This window comes from Caenorhabditis briggsae (assembly GCF_000004555.2).
Source record: "Caenorhabditis briggsae complete genome, chrI, whole genome shotgun sequence".
Taxonomy (NCBI): Eukaryota; Metazoa; Nematoda; class Chromadorea; order Rhabditida; family Rhabditidae; genus Caenorhabditis; species Caenorhabditis briggsae.
Window position 1 is genome coordinate 14,033,129 of NC_013489.2, and position 17,226 is coordinate 14,050,354.

A 17,226-nucleotide genomic window follows, 5' to 3' on the forward strand; every position below is an offset into this window, starting at 1 on the left:
ATTTATGATCATTTTAAATTTTTTTTTTCAAATTTTTTTTTCTGTTTTTTTTAAAATTTCAGATTAATCCAAGTTTTTTAAAAGTTAGATATTCAAACTCAGCTTCTTTTGAGCTTAAAAATGAGTATAAACGAGCCTTATTTTGAAATTAGTCGAATTTTCGGGTGGTCCGTGCGCCTTTAAAACTTGAAAATTAGAAATTCGACAAATATGGTCATGGTTATACTCATTTTGAAACTGGCGCCAAAATGAATTCAATAAACTAGGTTTCGTTGGGTTCGTGCAGAAACATTTTCGAAAAAACCTTTTTTTTTTTCAAAAAAACTTTTTTTTTCAATGATTTTCAGTCTGTGCTATTTTCAGATAATTCAAATTTTAACAAAAGTTAAATATTCAAACTCAGCTCGTGTTGGGCTTCAAAATGAGTATAATCAAGGCCTACTTTAAAAATTTCAGATTTTCAGACAATTTTCAGACATACCTTAAAATTGGAGATCTATGACTTTTTGGTCCCGAAAAATAGGGGAAAATGGGTCAAAACAAAATAAATGAATAATTATTGTTTTTGGAGAGAAGAGGAAGAATTTCGAGGAGACTAATTAGTGAAAAATTTAAACGGAAGAAGAGAGAAGAATGTTTTGAAAATTTTTGAAAATATGGAATTGCTCACTTGTTTTAGTATAGTAAATTGACTTTAGGCCGAAATTTTCTTACTATTTTGAAGTAGATAATCTGGAACCTACAAAAAATTTGGAATCTGAAAAAAGAAGGTAATTTTTTTAATACCATAAACACTCTAATATAACGCCATCCGAATGATCCCATGTATCTCATTTTCTGTAAGAGATATCAAAAAGTGGTCAACTGATAAAATGATGCTGATATCATGATAAACATTTTATTAGTTAACAACTTTTTGATATCTTTTGAAAGAAATGAGATATATAGGCTTTTAGAGATAGGCGCCCCCCCCCCCCCTTTTCCTCTCACCACTCTGGAGGTTCACTTACTTTGAGCCTAATTATCTCATTTTCTGTGAGAGATATCAAAAAGTAATCAAGTTGTGAAATATTGCTGATACCACGATAAACATTTTATCAGTTGACAACTTTTTGATATCTTTTACAGAAAATGAGATAATATGGCTCAAAGTAATCGGACCTCCTGAGGGGGAGAGGTAAGGAGGGAGAGGGAGGCAGTTTTTTTAAGCGTATGTATCTCACTTCTTCTGAGAGATATTAAAAAGTTGTCAACTAATGAAATGTTTATCACGATATCAGCAACATTTTATCAGTTGACCATTTTTTGATATCTCTCACAGAAAATGAGATATATAGGCTCAAAGTGGACGGTGAGGGTCGCGTTCTATTAGAGTGCAGATTTTTCGAATTCTTTCAATTTTGCAATTTCTAAAACCATGAAATTCAAAAATTGATTGTTTCCAACTGTAGAAAACTGAGAATCCTTTCTAGAAATTGCAGAAATGCCCAACACGGTTCACACATTGAAATTCGAGGAGGGAGGAATCAACGCCTACGCAAGAACCGAGGAAAGAGAATACCCTATCGATTGGACCGTTCCAGAAATTATCTTCACAACCCTATTCTTCATTTTCTCATCTGGAATTCTAATTTTTATAATTTTGGAAATTGGATTTTTTGAAATCCACCCGATTGGTGTTAATTTATGGACCAATAACAGTTTTGTGTGTTCACCTAGATGGAGATATCGAAAGAATCCTAATTGTGGAGATTATGATTATTTATTAAATTAGGATATTTTTGAAATTTAGGATTGTAAATTTTTTTTTTGAATATTTGAAGCAATTTTCAGCTGTATTCTAGGTATTTTGTCGAATTTTAGAGATCATGATTTTATTATAATTACCTAATTAATTTTTTTTTAATTTTCGAAATTTTTAAAATTTTTCTAGTTTTTAAATTATTTATTTTTTGAAAGAATTTTCTTTTTCAACAATTAAATTTCCAAAAAATCTCACTTTTCTTTTTTTTTGAATTTTAAATTTTTTCAAATACTGATTTTGAGATTTCAGTGAAATTTCTAATTTTCTAGTTTTCTTTTTAAAACTCCGCCCCCTTTTTTGAGAAAATTATGGTCCAAAATCTGAAAATCCTAAAAATCTTAGGTTTTTTAAAAAATAATTTCCTAAAAATTCTGATATTCCAGTAAAGTTTTAAAAATCCTAAAATTTTAAAAAGTAATGAAAATTCTCATTTTCCCCAAAAATTTCAGAACATAAAAATCTCAAAATCCTGAGAATTTGAAATTCAAAAAACTCGAAATTTCTGAAAATTTCAAAAATCGCTTTAAAAAATTGTTCAAAACTCCATAACTTGGCTCATTCTGGTGCAAATTTTATAATTTATATATTTCCGAAATCCTCTGAAAATTTTGAATTTTTTGAAACTAAGAATGTCTATCTTAAATTTTCAGAACTAAGTTTTTCAGCCAAATTTCCAGAAGTTCACGAATTTATGACCCTATTTTGCACCTTCCGCAAAAAAGCTTCGTAGTTTGTAGGCAACGAACGATTCCGTGCTAAAATTTTAGCGTTTTTTTGATGATCAGCGGAACAAAACGATCAAAAAGTTTTCCAAAAAATCGGAGCGAGGAGGTCAAAAATTGAAGAAAACAAGGTATAAAAATGGAAAACTTGGAAGAAGTTTCGCAGAAATTTTCTTTAATTAGAAATTTCTCTTGTTTCGCTAAAAATTCCATATTTTAAATGCTCTTTGTCAGAATATTTTGGCTGAAATTTGGCAGAAAATAACGTTTTTTGACTGGATAAATCTTTTCAAAACATTTAAAATGACCACAAATCCCTATATTTCGATGATTTCTTTCTAAAACCAATTCCAAACACTTTCTGAGAGTACGAGCTTCAAAATAACCCCCAACATGACTAGGTTCCGACCACTTTTGTCTTTCCGGCGCGCGTCGCGGTCGTGCGTCGCGTGTCTCGGGGAATTTCAATGTGGGTGGAGCCTAGTCATGTTTAGGCTCATTTTGACGCTGGAAACGAGATGAGTTCGAAAATGTGGTTTTCAATGAACTTGAAACAATCTGAAATTCCGAAGAACCTAAAAATAAATTTAAAAAAGACAATTTGGCTAGAAAATAACATTCAAAATGACCACAAATCGCTATATTTTGAACATTTCTCCCAAAAATCAATTCCTATTACATTCTGAGATCACGAGCTTCAAAAGGAGCCCCAACAGGACTAAGTTCCGACCACTTTTCTTACTCCGGGTCGTGTGACTTTGGGAAAACTTCGAAGTGGGCGGAGCCTAGTCGTGTTGGGGCTCATTTTCACGCTCTCAGTGAGCCAAGTAAGAATAACAGAAAACTTTTTGAGAAATCTTCGATTTTCAGCCAAAAAAAGCTGAAATTCATTTAAAAAAAACAGATCTAGATTGAAAGCAAACATCAAAAAACTAGGGAATTTCCAGAAATTCTATGAATGCCACATTTTCAATATAGGTCTGTTTTACATCCTCCAAAAGTTTCAAAGTGATCAGAAGTTTGAAAATCGAGCTCTAGACTCCTGAAAATGGCTGAAAATCAAGTGAAAAATCCGTTTTTTGTACATCTTATGGACCATAATTTTGCTTATCTTAAAAATTCCCAATTTTCAGAACCATGGGATTTCTCAACCTTCTCGGAATCTCTCTATTCCTCTCTCTTCTCATTTCTACAGTAGCCCGAGACTTCGGAGATGATTCCTCATGCGATTCTTCTGAAGAACACGGAGGACACGGAAATCATGGACCACGATCGCCTCGACCGCCATCAAGACCGCCAGTACCTGGTGGTCCCGATAATGCGAATCGTCCAAAGTGTGGACAGGGATGGTTCACTTCCTATAGGCCACAGGGAATTTGGTGTTTGAGAGTGAGTTCTTGAAATGCCTACAAGAGGATTTCAGACTTTTTCTATTTGTCTGAAATTTTCAAAATATACTAAACAAGCCATGAGCTTCCTTTTTGTAGTTAACGGTCTTTTTCTGAAAATCGAGTCTTGAGGAGATATGCTAATTTTCCCAAAATAGGTCTAAAATTTTCAATTTGGTCAGAATTTACATTTTTGTCTATATAACAATCAGGCTCATATTTTTCGAATTTGTTTGAAAATTACGGAATATGCTAATTAAAACTAGAGATTTATTTTTGTAGTTGACACTTTTTGCTGAAAATCAAGTCCTGAGGAGATATGCCACGTGGAAGTCCCCTTCTTTTAAGGCGCCCACTCCCTCTCTGCGGTGAGCGCGCCGCTAGGTATGCCTTCTTCCACGTGGAATATCTCCTCAGGAGTTAATTTTCAGAAAAAAGTGTCAACTACAAAAATGAATCTTTTTATTTGTTTAGTAGACTATGCAAATTACAGTCAAATCGATAAAGTTTGAGCTAGTGTTTTCAGCAGTTCAAAAATACTGATTTTTCAAAAAAAAAATTTTTTTCAATTTTTTCAAAACTTTTAACCAATTTTTAAAATTTTTGGCTCAAAATGTAGCAAATTTAAAAATCCGCAAAATAAATAAAATTTTTTTGAAATATCAAACTTCCCAATCCCAAAAAAGAGCTAATAAAACGCCCGTCGCTTCTCGTGGCAGCCAAAACTCTGACATATTTTAACTCAACGAATTTTCGTTGAAATTTTATGATTTTTAGATTGAAATGAAGGAAAATTTCAATCCTATAAGTTGAAATCATGAAAACTAAAAAGACTTTCAGGTGGGAATCGGAAAGATGGATTACAACGGAGCGATTGCTCAATGTGCCACCTTCGGAGGTGTTCTCTCGGGAGTTCAAAACGATTGGGAACGTTGGCTTCTTGCTCAAGAGGCGAATCGTCAGACACTCGCTTATAACGTTCAATATTCTGGAATGTGGCTTGGAGCACAAAGAAATTCCGAATCCAACACTTTCTATTGGACAGATGGACATACTGTAGGCACTGAAGGACTCCGTTTTGGATCTGGACAACCGGATAATGAGAATACTGCTGGCAGAGGGTACGGTGTAGTTTGTAGTCTTGGAAAATTAGAAAAAAAATATCAGAAATTTGAAAAAAAGGAGTGAAAAAATTTGAATTTTAAGGTTCTAGGATAAACTTAAAAATTGAAGCTTTGATAACATCTGAAAGACTCTGAAATTTCCAAAAATTCGAGCTAAAAATATCTCTTCAATCTTCAAAACTAACCGAGTTACAGTTCTTTGAAACTTTACTGAGGCTTAGAAGCAATTCGTAGTTTGTAGTCGCACTATTTTTTTTTTGGAAATTTGATTTTCCGAATTTCTAATTTATAAAACACTATTTTTAAAGAAATTCCAATTCAATAACTTTCAAAATTAAAAATTAGACTTTTACTGAGGCTTAGAACGTTTTTATAGTTTGTGGTCTAAGCCTCAGCAAATTGTAATAGCGCTAATTCTACAATTAAAATTCGAATTTCACTTTTTTTCAAAATTTTATTTTTTCAAGTTTTGATTTCTTCACTGAGGCTTAGAATCTTTTTATAGTTTGTAGTCTCACCACAAACTACAAAAAAAATTGAAACTCGATTTTTTGGCAATTTTTGAGCTAAAAACCACTCAAAATGATCGAAAACTAGTCGAGTTACGGCGATTTCAAGTTTTACTGAGGCTTAGGATCATTTTGTAGTTTGTAGTCCAAGCCTCAGTAAAAAGTAATCGCGCTATTTTTACTGAGGGTTAGAGACTATAAACTACAGAAAATTTGAGTTTTGAAATTCCGATTGTCTGAATTTTCGATTTTTTTTTCATTTTGAAGTTTCCTGAGGCTTAGGATCGTTTTATAGTTTGTAGTCTCACTACAAACTACAAAACTTCAAAAATTTATACTTTTTCAGCTAAAAACAGCTCAAAACGATCAAAAACTAGCTGAGTTACAGCGCTTTTAATTTTTACTGAGGCTTACGATTTTTGTAGTTCGTAGTCGCTAAGCCTCAGTAAAATTTTTCGCGATACGAGTGTGAGTTTTACTGAGGCTAACGGGACTACAAACTATGAAACTACAAACTATGAAACGCTTTTGAGCCTCGGTAAAACCGAGAGTTTTACTGAGGCTTAGACTACAAACTACAAAATTTTCTAAGCCTCAGTAAAGTTTCAAAGCCCTCGATCTCGGCTCATTTTCACTCGTTTTCAATGATTTTTGGCTCAAAATTTCGGGAATTTTTTTTGGAAATTTCGATTTTCCAGTCCTCAAAACTGTCTGCAATTGATCGCGCTGTCGCCTGGCTACTGGAATAATCCGGGAAAATTCGCCAGTTGGACAACGTCTTCTGGCCTTCTGGATGATTACTGGTGTATTGTTACCGAGGAGCCAAGTCAACGAATGTACGCGTGTGGAAAGAGAGGACCCCCGGGAGAACACTGCTGGATAAATGGGATTACTGTATCTCTATTTTTCGGTTACTGTATTTTTAATTTTGTTGAACAAAAAAAAAAGAATTTCTCTTGTGAATTTTTCAATTTTTCTACTTTAAAAATGGAAAAAAATCGATTTGTCGCAATTTTTCAAAAATTTTTCAAAATTTTTAAAAATTGAACTTTTCGAATTATTGAAAACTGAATTTTTCAGTGAAGAGTTTCAGAAATTTCCAAAATTAGAATTATTGAAAATTATTTTTTAAAAGCCAATCAATTTTTGTAGTTTGTAGTCGCTAGCCCTCGGCAAATTTTCATGAAAATTTAACAAAACTGAAAATTAACATTAATAGCACATGACAAGAAATTTTGGGGGGAGATCAAAAGAAGATCAAAAAATAGAAAAAAATCAATGAAAATTAGGACTAATTGATGTGAAAAATGCGGATTTTCACATAAAATTACCAGAAAAATCGATAAAAACCTCAAAAATTCCAAAAAACAAAAAAATAAAATTTACCGTTTTTAAAGGTGGGGGGAAATGAAAAAAATAATGTTCTCGAAATTCCGTTCAAAGATGCCCCTCGAGGAGTTGAACTTGTGAAGGCGATGATTGAGGGTGCGGCGCCGCTACCGACTGAGCTACACGGGCAAAGAGAAAGCGCACGCCCGATTGCATACATAAAGGCGAGGACGACAGCTGTACGCAGAGTGACATTAAGCGTTGTACACCGTCACGGTAGAATGCATACTCTAGCTACAAAAAAACTACGAACAATCTCCTGTCCCCCAACCTTTAAGGACTTTTTTTTCGCATATTTCACAACTTTCAATAACAAATAAAGCAATTAAATATTAAAATTTATCAAAAAATTCCATTTAAAAAAATTCAATCTTGTGAAAAATCTTCTAGAATTCCCGATAACAGGGATTCTAAAGATTCTGGAAGCGTAGTCGTTGTGACTTCTGATGCCAACATATTCAATGAATCCAAAAATTCTGACGATTCTTCTCGAATTTCAATGTTCGCTGTTCCACGTGGCGCTGTTTGACTAAAAATTATTAGACGATTTACATAATTTTGTAGTTTGTAGTCTCTAAGCCTCAGTAAACATTTGTTTTCAAACTAACATTGGTGCTCGAGTATTTCCTGTTGGTCGCAATTGTGCAACAATCGATGGTCCAGGTCTGAAATATAGATTTTTTGAAGACTACAAAGACTACAAACTACACAAATTTCGCCAAGTTATTAGGTTTTGAAAACTACAGAGACTACAAACTACAACTTCGATTTATTCAAAATATCATTGTAAAAAAATTGTAGTTTGTAGTCTTTAAAGTCAAATCTAAAAATCTTCATATCTCGGCTCCAAATTATCGTATAACACCATTTTTCGACTGAAATTTCTGAAAAATTTTGTAGTTTGTAGTCTTACACAGGATTCGCCATTATCCGTTCAAGAATCGGGCGGTGCGGTGGGTTTGTTGATGTGATGGGCGGAATTTTTTGATATAGACTGTGGAACATCTGGACAGCTGGTTTCGATGAGCTGGAAATCAATTTTACTGAGGCTTAGAGACTATAAACTACAAAAAAGAAAAAAAAAGGAAAATTTTTGAGCTAATAATGAACAAAAACAAAGTCTATTTAAAGTTTTACTGAGGCTTAGAGCATTTTGTAGTTTGTAGTCTCCAAGCCTCAGTAAAACTTCGAGTCGACGTAACTTGCTTCTTTTTAAATAGTTTTCTCTAAAAATTTCGCAACTTTTCAGATGAGACTACAAACTACAATAATTCCTAAGCCTCAGTAAAAAACATACTCTGGCTTTGCTGGAGCTGGACGGGCAGTAGTCGACATTAGTGACGGGAATGTTCTTCTGCTGAAAATTAGAAGACTGCAAACTACAAAAATTGCTAAGCCTCAGTAAAAAGCTTACGATGGCTGTGGTCGATAGATCGAAGAGATTTTGGGGCGAAATTGTTGAGGATCGGAAGGGCTGAAAATAGGATTTCGTTTTTTTTCACTGAGGCTTAGAGACTACAAACTACAAAATCTTCTAGGCCTCGGTAAAGTCTATAAACTCACATTGCCGGCTTTGATTGGATCTTTTTCGGTGGTGGTGGTGTTGGCTTCGGTGGCTCTTGACGTCTGAAATTTTTAAGACTACAAACTACAAAAATCTTCTAAACCTCAGTAAAAATTTTTTTTGTTCATTTTCATCCGTTTTTCGTGATTTTTTCATTCGAAATATGTAAAAAATTCCTAGACTACAAACTACAAACGGAAACTCACACTGGAGCGCGAATACTGGCTGTCGGTAGTCGTGGAACCTGTGGACCTTTTGTTCTGTACATTTCCGACGGTTTCGGAAGCGGATCTTGATCGGAATGGGCGGGGCTTGAAAAAATCGATAATTGGATTTTTAATATTCTAAAAACATACCGAATCGGCGTATACTGTCTTTTGAGCGTCGGCTGAGTTGGCACTATTTCAGAAGTCGGTGGTTGGCCAGAATTTTTCCGGGCTGAAATTTGTAGTTTGTAGTTTTTGTAGTTTCTACAGTAATCTTTTTTTTTTTTTTGAAAAGACAAAATTCCCTTCAAAAATGAGCTTTTTTGGCCCAAGTTATGGTCAAATTAATTTTCACTGAGGTTTGCGAATTTTTGTAGTTTGTAGTGAAAATCTCAAAAGCCCCATAACTTGGCTCAAAATCATCGTAGAAGTCTGATTTTTGAACCAAAACGTTCAGGATTCTCTCTAGTTTGTAGTTTTTGTAGTCACCCGCCGGATCGAATCGCCCATCCGACAATCGGACTCTCGACAGTGCGTGTTGATGTCTAGATTCATACAAGTACGCCTGTCGTTCAACGGGTATCACTCCAGAATCTTCTTGACGTGCTCTCATTTCACGTCTTCTCAGAATTCTCACAAACTGACGTGGATTCACTGGAACCGGCTTTCCGTCGTCCTCTGCCACGTCATCCGATCCATCGATAGGAGAAACTCTCTAAAAATGTAGTTTGTAGTGTCTAGTTTGTAGTCTTTAATGTCTAAATCTTTAAAAAATTGAAAAAAAAACTTTTTTGGGTCGAAAACAGTCAATTTCAAAATTTTACTGAGGCTTAGACAATTTTGTAGTTTGTAGTCTTACGTTGCAATTGACTGGAAATCTGTCCTTCTCTCGTGCGGCTCTCTGTGTGTATCGCTGGGGTACTGTAAAATTAAGAAATTCGAATTTTAGTGAAAAAAGTCCGCAATTCGTCGTATCGGTGTTTGCAGATGGTTCATTTTACTGAGGCTAAGAGGTTTTTGTAGTTTGTAGTCTAAACCTTAACTTGGCCTAAAATCATCGTAGAAAACTCGTTTCATAACCGAAAACTTCCAAAATTTTCCAGCTAGTCCGTAAGCACCAAATCTGACGCCAAGATTTGAAAACTTCTATCCGGTGAATACAAATACTACAAAAACTACAAACTAGACACAATTCTGTACCGTTTTGGTTAAAAAATCAGACTTCTACGATGTTTTTGAGCCAAGTTATGAGAGAAAATCATTTTTACTGAGGCTTAGGATTTTTTGTAGTTTGTAGTCAACATCTTAAAACTCCCATAACTCGGCTCAAAATCAACGTACAGTGCTCGTTTTTCGACTAAAATTATTGAAATTTGATAAAGTTATGACGTTTTCAAGATTTTGACTACAAACTACAAAGATTCTAAGCCTCAGGAAAACTGAATTTGACTATAACTTGGCTTGAAATCATCGTAGAACGTTCATTTTTGGTCTAAAATTTTTAATTTCTGCTAGTTTCTCATCTAGTCCGCAAACACCGAATCTGACGCCAATATTTGAAAAAAGTGCTCACAATTGCGGGAAAATGATGATGTTTGGTAGGTATTTGCGAAAACATTCTGCAGGGCTTCAGCAATATTTGTTGGACTCGATTTTTGGGAATTTTTTAGGTCCACATTCGATATTTTCGAATTTTCCAGGTTTTTTGTATTCAGAAATTCATCGAAACCCTCAAGAAAATCGTAAACGGGAAATTCGGCAGTTGGACTGGTGCAATTGCGCTCTACCGAACTTTCCAGCGTTATAGACGTTGTGGCATCTTCTGAAGGCCCCTCTGACGACGCCACAGCTTCTAAAAGATTCCAATCATCAGTAAGCGGGTTCGGCGACCGGGAATGCATCGGAATATTCAAATCGTCGGCGGTCGGCGACCGTATGCTCCTGTTTAGGCGGTCCAGAATAGACCAATCCAGGTCAGGCTCGACCTTTTGGACCGGTATTTCTCGAATAGGTATTGGTTTTCGGTTAGGGTAGCCGACACGTGGCTTGGCGGGCCCAAGACAGTAGGGTCTGTGAGTATAAGGTCCGGGAGCTCGCAAATCTGCTCCATTTTGAGTATTTCTTCGCGGCAAAATCGGTTTAGAAGGTCCTATATACGCTTTTGTGGTAATATCTGGTTTTTTGGGAATCGCCGAAGGCATTGACGTCGACGGTGCATTCATAGATCCCTCCTCCTCTTCTTTCAACCACATCCTTCTCACTTTCTCATGATCGTAGAATCCTTTTACTGGTTTTGAATGGAGCGCATTTGCTCTTCCTTGAGCTTCTGCTGTCCCCGGACCGGGACCGGCGCCCGCGTCCGATATTCCCCGCATTCTGGAAATTCTCAATTTTCAACAAAAAAGAAAATAATTCTCATTTTTTGAACCAAAAATCGCTTGAAACGGGTGAAAATTAGCCGAGTTAGAGTGATTTCAAAATTTACTGAGGCTTAGCAAATTTTGTAGTTTGTAGTCTATTAGCCTCAGTAAGAACTTCTAGGCGCTGTAACTGGGCTTGTTTTGAAGCTAGAAGAGTCATTTTTGGCTAGAATTTTCGGAAATTTTAGAGATTTTAAAATTTTGATAAACTCAAAATTTTCATTCTTTTTGAGTTTCCAGATTTTTTATGAAAATAAAATTCTGGAATTACAGCTAAGCTGAAATTGCATATTTTATGCTCAAAACCAGTTTAACTTCTATTTTTGCGAATTTCATGCTAAAATAACGCAAAATATTGCAAAAAATATCCCAAATTTCATTGAAAAATACACAAATATCAAGAATTTTTTGATTAAAAAAAAAGAGAAAATTTCAAAATTTTCATTAAAAAATTAACACTAAAAATTGAAAAAAAAGAATCACTGGGATTTGTGTTAAAGTAATAAATGAAAAAAAATAAAAAAATGTTAAAGTAAAACATTTTTCGAGGGTCAATATGTTGTAAAAATGGCAAAAATAAACAAAAATCAATGAAAATCAACAAGAAAAAGAGAAAAATGAATTGGTCATGGTGCTAAATTGGCGCTCTGGGTCCTTGGAGGTATTTCGTCGCAGTTTGGAGTTTTCTGGAAGATTTTTTTTTTGAAAAATTTGAAAAAAAATTTTTTTTCAATTTTTAGCAAAAATTTCAGAATTTTTTCAGAATTTCCAGTATTTTTACCATCCAACTCACCTTCCAATGCCGTCGTAAACTATCCGGACTCTGATAACAATATCCACATTTCGGACATTTATAGGCGTCCGCATTTTTATGTACTTGTATATGGTGTTTCAGTCTTCGCTCCGATGTGTACTTCTTACTGCATTCCGGACAATGATGGACAATTCGATTCTGGAGACACTGGAAAAATTTTAAATTTTGAATTTTAAGAAAAAAAAATTTCGAAAAAAATTTTTTTTTCCATTTTTTGCTATTTAAAAAATTAAAAATCCCCAAAATCAGCTCGAAAATCTCGAGAAATTCTAAAAATTAAGGAAAAATGAGCAAAAACGAACATTTTTGAGCCATTTTGAACCTATTCGTAGTTTTACTGACTAGGGAAGGTTGTAATCGGGGGGTGGAACTTTGGTATGAAACTTATATCATTCGAAAGCTGAGAATGAGACATTTTCAAATCTGTATTCAGATTTTGCTGAGGAGCTACCAGTTTCGAGAAAATCAAGTTTCAAATTTGGCTCAAATTTGACTCTTAAGGGCGCCGCGCCTCCCCTCTTTCTTATATAGATTGGGGGAAGGGAAACAAACAGCGAGCAGTGGTGTAGTGGCGAGGAGGGATGTACAGTAGGCGACTAGATGCAGGTTCGAACCCCTTCTCGCCATACTTTTTGCGTTTTTTTTTCTGGATTTTCGGACAATTGTAAATGAGCTCTGAAGCAATTTCAAGCAAATTTTTTTAATGGAAGCCAAGTTTCTGATAGCATTGGATTGATTCAAAATTTTTAAAAAGTCATTTTTTTCATCTTTATAAAGTTTATTTATGCGGACACAAATGCTTATCTACTACAATAAAATGGTTAAAACAAATGTATTCTTTGCAACGAGAGCATCGAATAAACGATAGTTCAGGACATCCAGGCTCGTGGCAGGCCTTATCACCGACTTGATCAAAGCAAAACTTTGCTGGAGTCTCAAAACCAGATGAAGAGTCAATGTAGCCTGTTTTCTTCCAAGAATACTGCAAAAACGGCTTGAAATAATCTGACGAAATTTGGTGAAAGAGAAGAGAAATCATCCAAATCTCATTATTCCGTTGAGCAATGATATAATCCGTATGAAAAGCCAAAGCGTACGACATGAACTTTTTGAGGAGATTCTAAAAAATTTTTTGGATATACTGTGTCATCTTTCTGATTGACATACTTTAAATGGCCCATTCCAATGGGCATCCGAAGGCTGAATGAGACCCGTCGTTTGTGGGGGTAATGTTCCTGATGGTCACATTAAAACCGGAAGGGATGCATTGATTAATAGAAGTGTGGTCTGTGAAGCTTGGCCAACTATCGATTAGCATGTACATCTTTTTGGGTTCTCCGGAATAAAAACACATGATTTCAACCAGTCCCTCATCAAATCCTTGGTCATAATGTGGGACTTTCCTGCCCTCACTTCCAGATTTGGGCAATTAGGAATCGGACGAGACGGAGGAAAGTCTCCCGAAGGTTCAGCAAGGACCATAAAAGCTTTGGGTCCCATCGTTCCATCCATAAACAGCATTGGCAAAAAAGTGAAAGAATGTGTCAACGATGATTTCGATTGAATCAATCTTTCGACATTTTTCTCTCCCAAAAACGCCAAACTCCGCGCACCATAAAGTTCCTTCTGTACCCCAGTCTGATCCGAGTTAAAAATCATAGATGAACTGAAAAGCGACATCTCTCTTCCACATACTTTCACAAAATCTTCAGCCTTCTTTTTTATCAGTTCCTTATCAACCATGCATTTCCGGGTAACAAATTTGGTGATCTTCCTGCTGACGATTCTACAAATTTTTTCAATAGTTACAAGAAGATGTAGTGTTGTTTTTTGAACCTGTGGGATTTCTTCCATGACGTAATCCAGCTTTCCGAAGCTTTGAATTCTTGAATTTTGGTTTCCTTATTATTGATGCGGAGCGCAAATCTTTGTAAATCAAGATCATGAAGGGAAAATCCTAGAATTTTCAACCTTATAGTAAACTGGACAATTTCAAAATTACCCGTTTTCAATTTGTCTTGGACCACTTCGAACAACCGATTGCTCAAAAGTTTCAATAAATCAGTCCGGGTTTCCTTGAATTCATTCTTCTCTTTTTCATATGCTCTCAACTTATCGATGTGTTTTGCATCCGTTATCCATCGGAACCGAGATTTCATTGAATCCAGAGAACGGAAGCCTTTTGTGGTGTTCCGATAGTAGTCAATAGCAGTCTGGCCATCTTGTCTGGACACAGCCTTTTCTCCAAATTTCAACCAGTCAAGAGAAGGAAGAACGAAATCGTCGTAAGGCTGTTAAAAATTTTTGTGAATCCAGTATAAAAACAAATATTACCTGAAACTCCTCGGGTTCCCAATCTCCAGATTCTTCATCAATGACTTCTTCTGTTTCCTCGATCATTACATCGCCTTCTTTTGACTGGTCCATGATATTGCATAGCACTCTGGCTAATTTTTTCTCTTGTCTCGACACCAAAGGATCATCAGGAATTTGAATAGAATAGTATTTCAGGAGCAAAAAAAGAACGTTTGCTACGTTCAAAACCATGTCAAGAAATAAATATGATCAAAAACTGGTGCTTGTCAGCCAAAAAAAAAGCAAAAAATTTCGCGCCTTCAGAATTAAACCGCGTCTTCAAAATTAGAAAATGCCTTCAGAATTTCAAAAAAGATTCAAAAATTTAAGTCTATCCTTTTTTAAAAATCCTTCTTTCATCCTTCAAAAATCTAGAAAAAAAAAACGCAAAAAAAGTATGGCGAGAAGGGGTTCGAACCTGCATCTAGTCGCCTACTGTACATCCCTCCTCGCCACTACACCACTGCTCGCTGTTTGTTTCCCTTCCCCCAATCTATATATGAAAGAGGGGAGGCGCGGCGCCCTTAAGAGTCAAATTTGAGCCAAATTTGAAACTTGATTTTCTCGAAACTGGTAGCTCCTCAGCAAAATCTGAATACAGATTTGAAAATGTCTCATTCTCAGCTTTCGAATGATATAAGTTTCATACCAAGTTCCACCCCCCGATTACAACCTTCCCTAGTGAGGCTTAGAAAATTTTGTAGTTTGTAGTCAAAATCTCAAAAAACTCGTCTCAAAATAATATATATACTCGTCCCATAACTCGTCTCAAAATTATCGTAGAAATCGCATTCTTAAACCAAAACGTTCAGAAGAATTTTTTTCTCTGAATTTGAAACTTTTTTAAATATTAAACATTTTTTTCTTTAAAAAAATTATTAAAAATGCATTTTTCCTCAAAATTGCGGAAAAATTCCCTCTAAAATCAACTAAAATCTGAAAAATTGAGATAAAACGAGCAAATTTGAGTCATTTTAAACCTATTTTCATTTTTACTGAGGCTTAGCAATGTTTGTAGTTTGTAGTCTCTAAGCCTCAGTAAAGCTTCAAAAACGCTGTAAATCGGCAGGTTTAGGAGCTAGAAAAGTGGTTTTTTGAAGAATTTGGGTGAAATTTTCAGCGTTTTCAGATTTTCAGACAAAATAAGGATGCCTTTGCTTAAAAACCATTAAAATGAGCCAAGACAATTTTTACTGAGGCTTAGAGAATTTTGTAGTTTGTAGTCTTAGAGTTTTAGGCTTTAAAAAATCGTTTTTTAATGTCAATTTTGGGATTTTAAATTTCATTTGAATAGCCGAAAAAAGCAAACCATAGCGCTTTAAAAATTTTACTGAGGCTTAGAAAATTTTGTAGTTTGTGGTTTAAGCCTCAGTAAAACTTCAACGTGCTGTAACTCGGTTAGTTTTCGCTCGTTTTCAATGATTTTTGACTCGAAAGTTTTTAAAATTTTTGTAGTTTGTAGCCATTCACTGTGTCAAAAAATTTAATGGTTTTCAGAGATTTTTTCGGCTAGAAAACATCCTTAATTTCAAAAAAATTGTTTAAAATTAATTATTTTGAGACTACAAACTATATAAATTGTTTTGAGCTTTTTTGTAGTTTGTATTTTTGTAGTTTGTAGTCTAAGCCTCAGTAAAAATTAAAAACGCTGTAACTCGGCTAGTTTTCATCCGTTTTCAATGAATTTTATCACGAAATTTTTGTTTTTTTTTCTGAATTTCAATTTTCCAAGACTACAAACTACAAAACTGTCTCTAAGCCTCAGTAAAAAGCTCACATCCTCTACAAAATCGTCTTCTTCGTGATCTTCTTCCTCCTCTTCTTCTGCCACATCAGCGGGTCCAGGAGGCGGCGGATTTTGAGAAATTGAAGAGGGATTTTGGAATTTTTGAAAATATTGAGGGGTTTGAAAATTCCCAGAATTCTGTGGAATCGGTGAATTTTGAAAATTCTGTATAATATGTCGAACGGTGTCGGTCTCGGCTGTGCTGTCGGCTGGAGACGTGGAACAATGATACGTGTCACATTTGTGGGCGGAGCTTGTGGAATTTGGGCGGGAATTTGGCTTGGAATCAGGTTGAGCATTTGAATTCGCTCCGATTCGGACACATTATGATAAACTAGTTCGTATTCATCGCTTTTCGTCTCTGCAAACATATTTCTCATCGTCGCCAGCACTTTGGGACCTTCATCTTCCTCTTGACATGTGTAGAAATAATTTTCTTCCTGTAAATTTTCAAATTTTTGAATTTCCCGCTTTTCTCTAAACCTCTCTCGTCGGCTTTAAATTGTATTCATCGCCGAAATTCGAGGGAAATCCCTCTTTTCTCTCTGACATCTGCAAAAAATTTGTTTAAAATTTGCAACAACAAAAAATTCTCCTACCGTAATCATTAAAGGCGCACACTCCCAATCGTTTCGTTGGGCCCTGCAGCGAAATTGAATTTTTGCTGAAAACAGTTTTTAATAATCGATTTTCCGTCTTAAATATCAACAAAAGTTGTTTTTTCAAAGAAAAGAAAAAAAGCAGCTGGCCTAAAAACACATAAAATGGCCGAGGTCTGCTCTGCGTCTCTTCAAACTTTTGCTCCCTCTTTTTCTTCCGATTTTAGCCAAAATTCCCTTTTCAGGTACCTTCAGAATTATCAAAATTAAATTTTTTTCATACTTTCTTTACCGATCTTCTATTGAAATTTTTAATTTTCCCTCTTTTTTCCCCTAGTTTTATTAAAATTCAAAAAATGAGACCCCGCAAATTCCGGGGCTTAAAATTGAGAAAAAATGCGAAAACACTAGCATTTTTGAGTCATTTTGAAGCTATTTGCAATTTTACTGAGGCTTAGGAAATGTTTGTAGTTTGTAGTCTAAGTCTCAGTAAAATTTAAAAACGCTGTAAATCAGCGAGTTTTCGCTCGTTTCCAATGATTTTTG

The 17,226-nt window shown here is 35.1% G+C and overlaps 2 protein-coding genes across 2 annotated transcripts; one reads left to right on the plus strand and one right to left on the minus strand.

The window, feature by feature from the left end:
* Nucleotides 1-3,663: 3,663 nt before the first annotated feature.
* Nucleotides 3,664-6,656, plus strand: CBG07950 (the record flags this gene model as incomplete). Its single annotated transcript, XM_045241504.1, has 4 exons — nucleotides 3,664-3,915; nucleotides 4,755-5,035; nucleotides 6,246-6,383; nucleotides 6,641-6,656. 4 exons carry the CDS (start codon nucleotides 3,664-3,666, stop codon nucleotides 6,654-6,656), a joined length of 687 nt encoding a protein of 228 aa, XP_045093616.1.
* A 646-nt stretch (nucleotides 6,657-7,302) lies between these two features.
* Nucleotides 7,303-11,993, minus strand: CBG07952 (the record flags this gene model as incomplete). The annotated part of the gene is made up of 8 exons (XM_045241506.1): nucleotides 7,303-7,465; nucleotides 7,545-7,601; nucleotides 8,707-8,811; nucleotides 8,857-8,938; nucleotides 9,196-9,421; nucleotides 9,566-9,627; nucleotides 10,280-11,082; nucleotides 11,920-11,993. The coding sequence occupies 8 exons, from the start codon at nucleotides 11,991-11,993 to the stop codon at nucleotides 7,303-7,305; spliced, it is 1,572 nt and encodes a 523-aa protein (XP_045093617.1).
* Nucleotides 11,994-17,226: the final 5,233 nt, after the last annotated feature.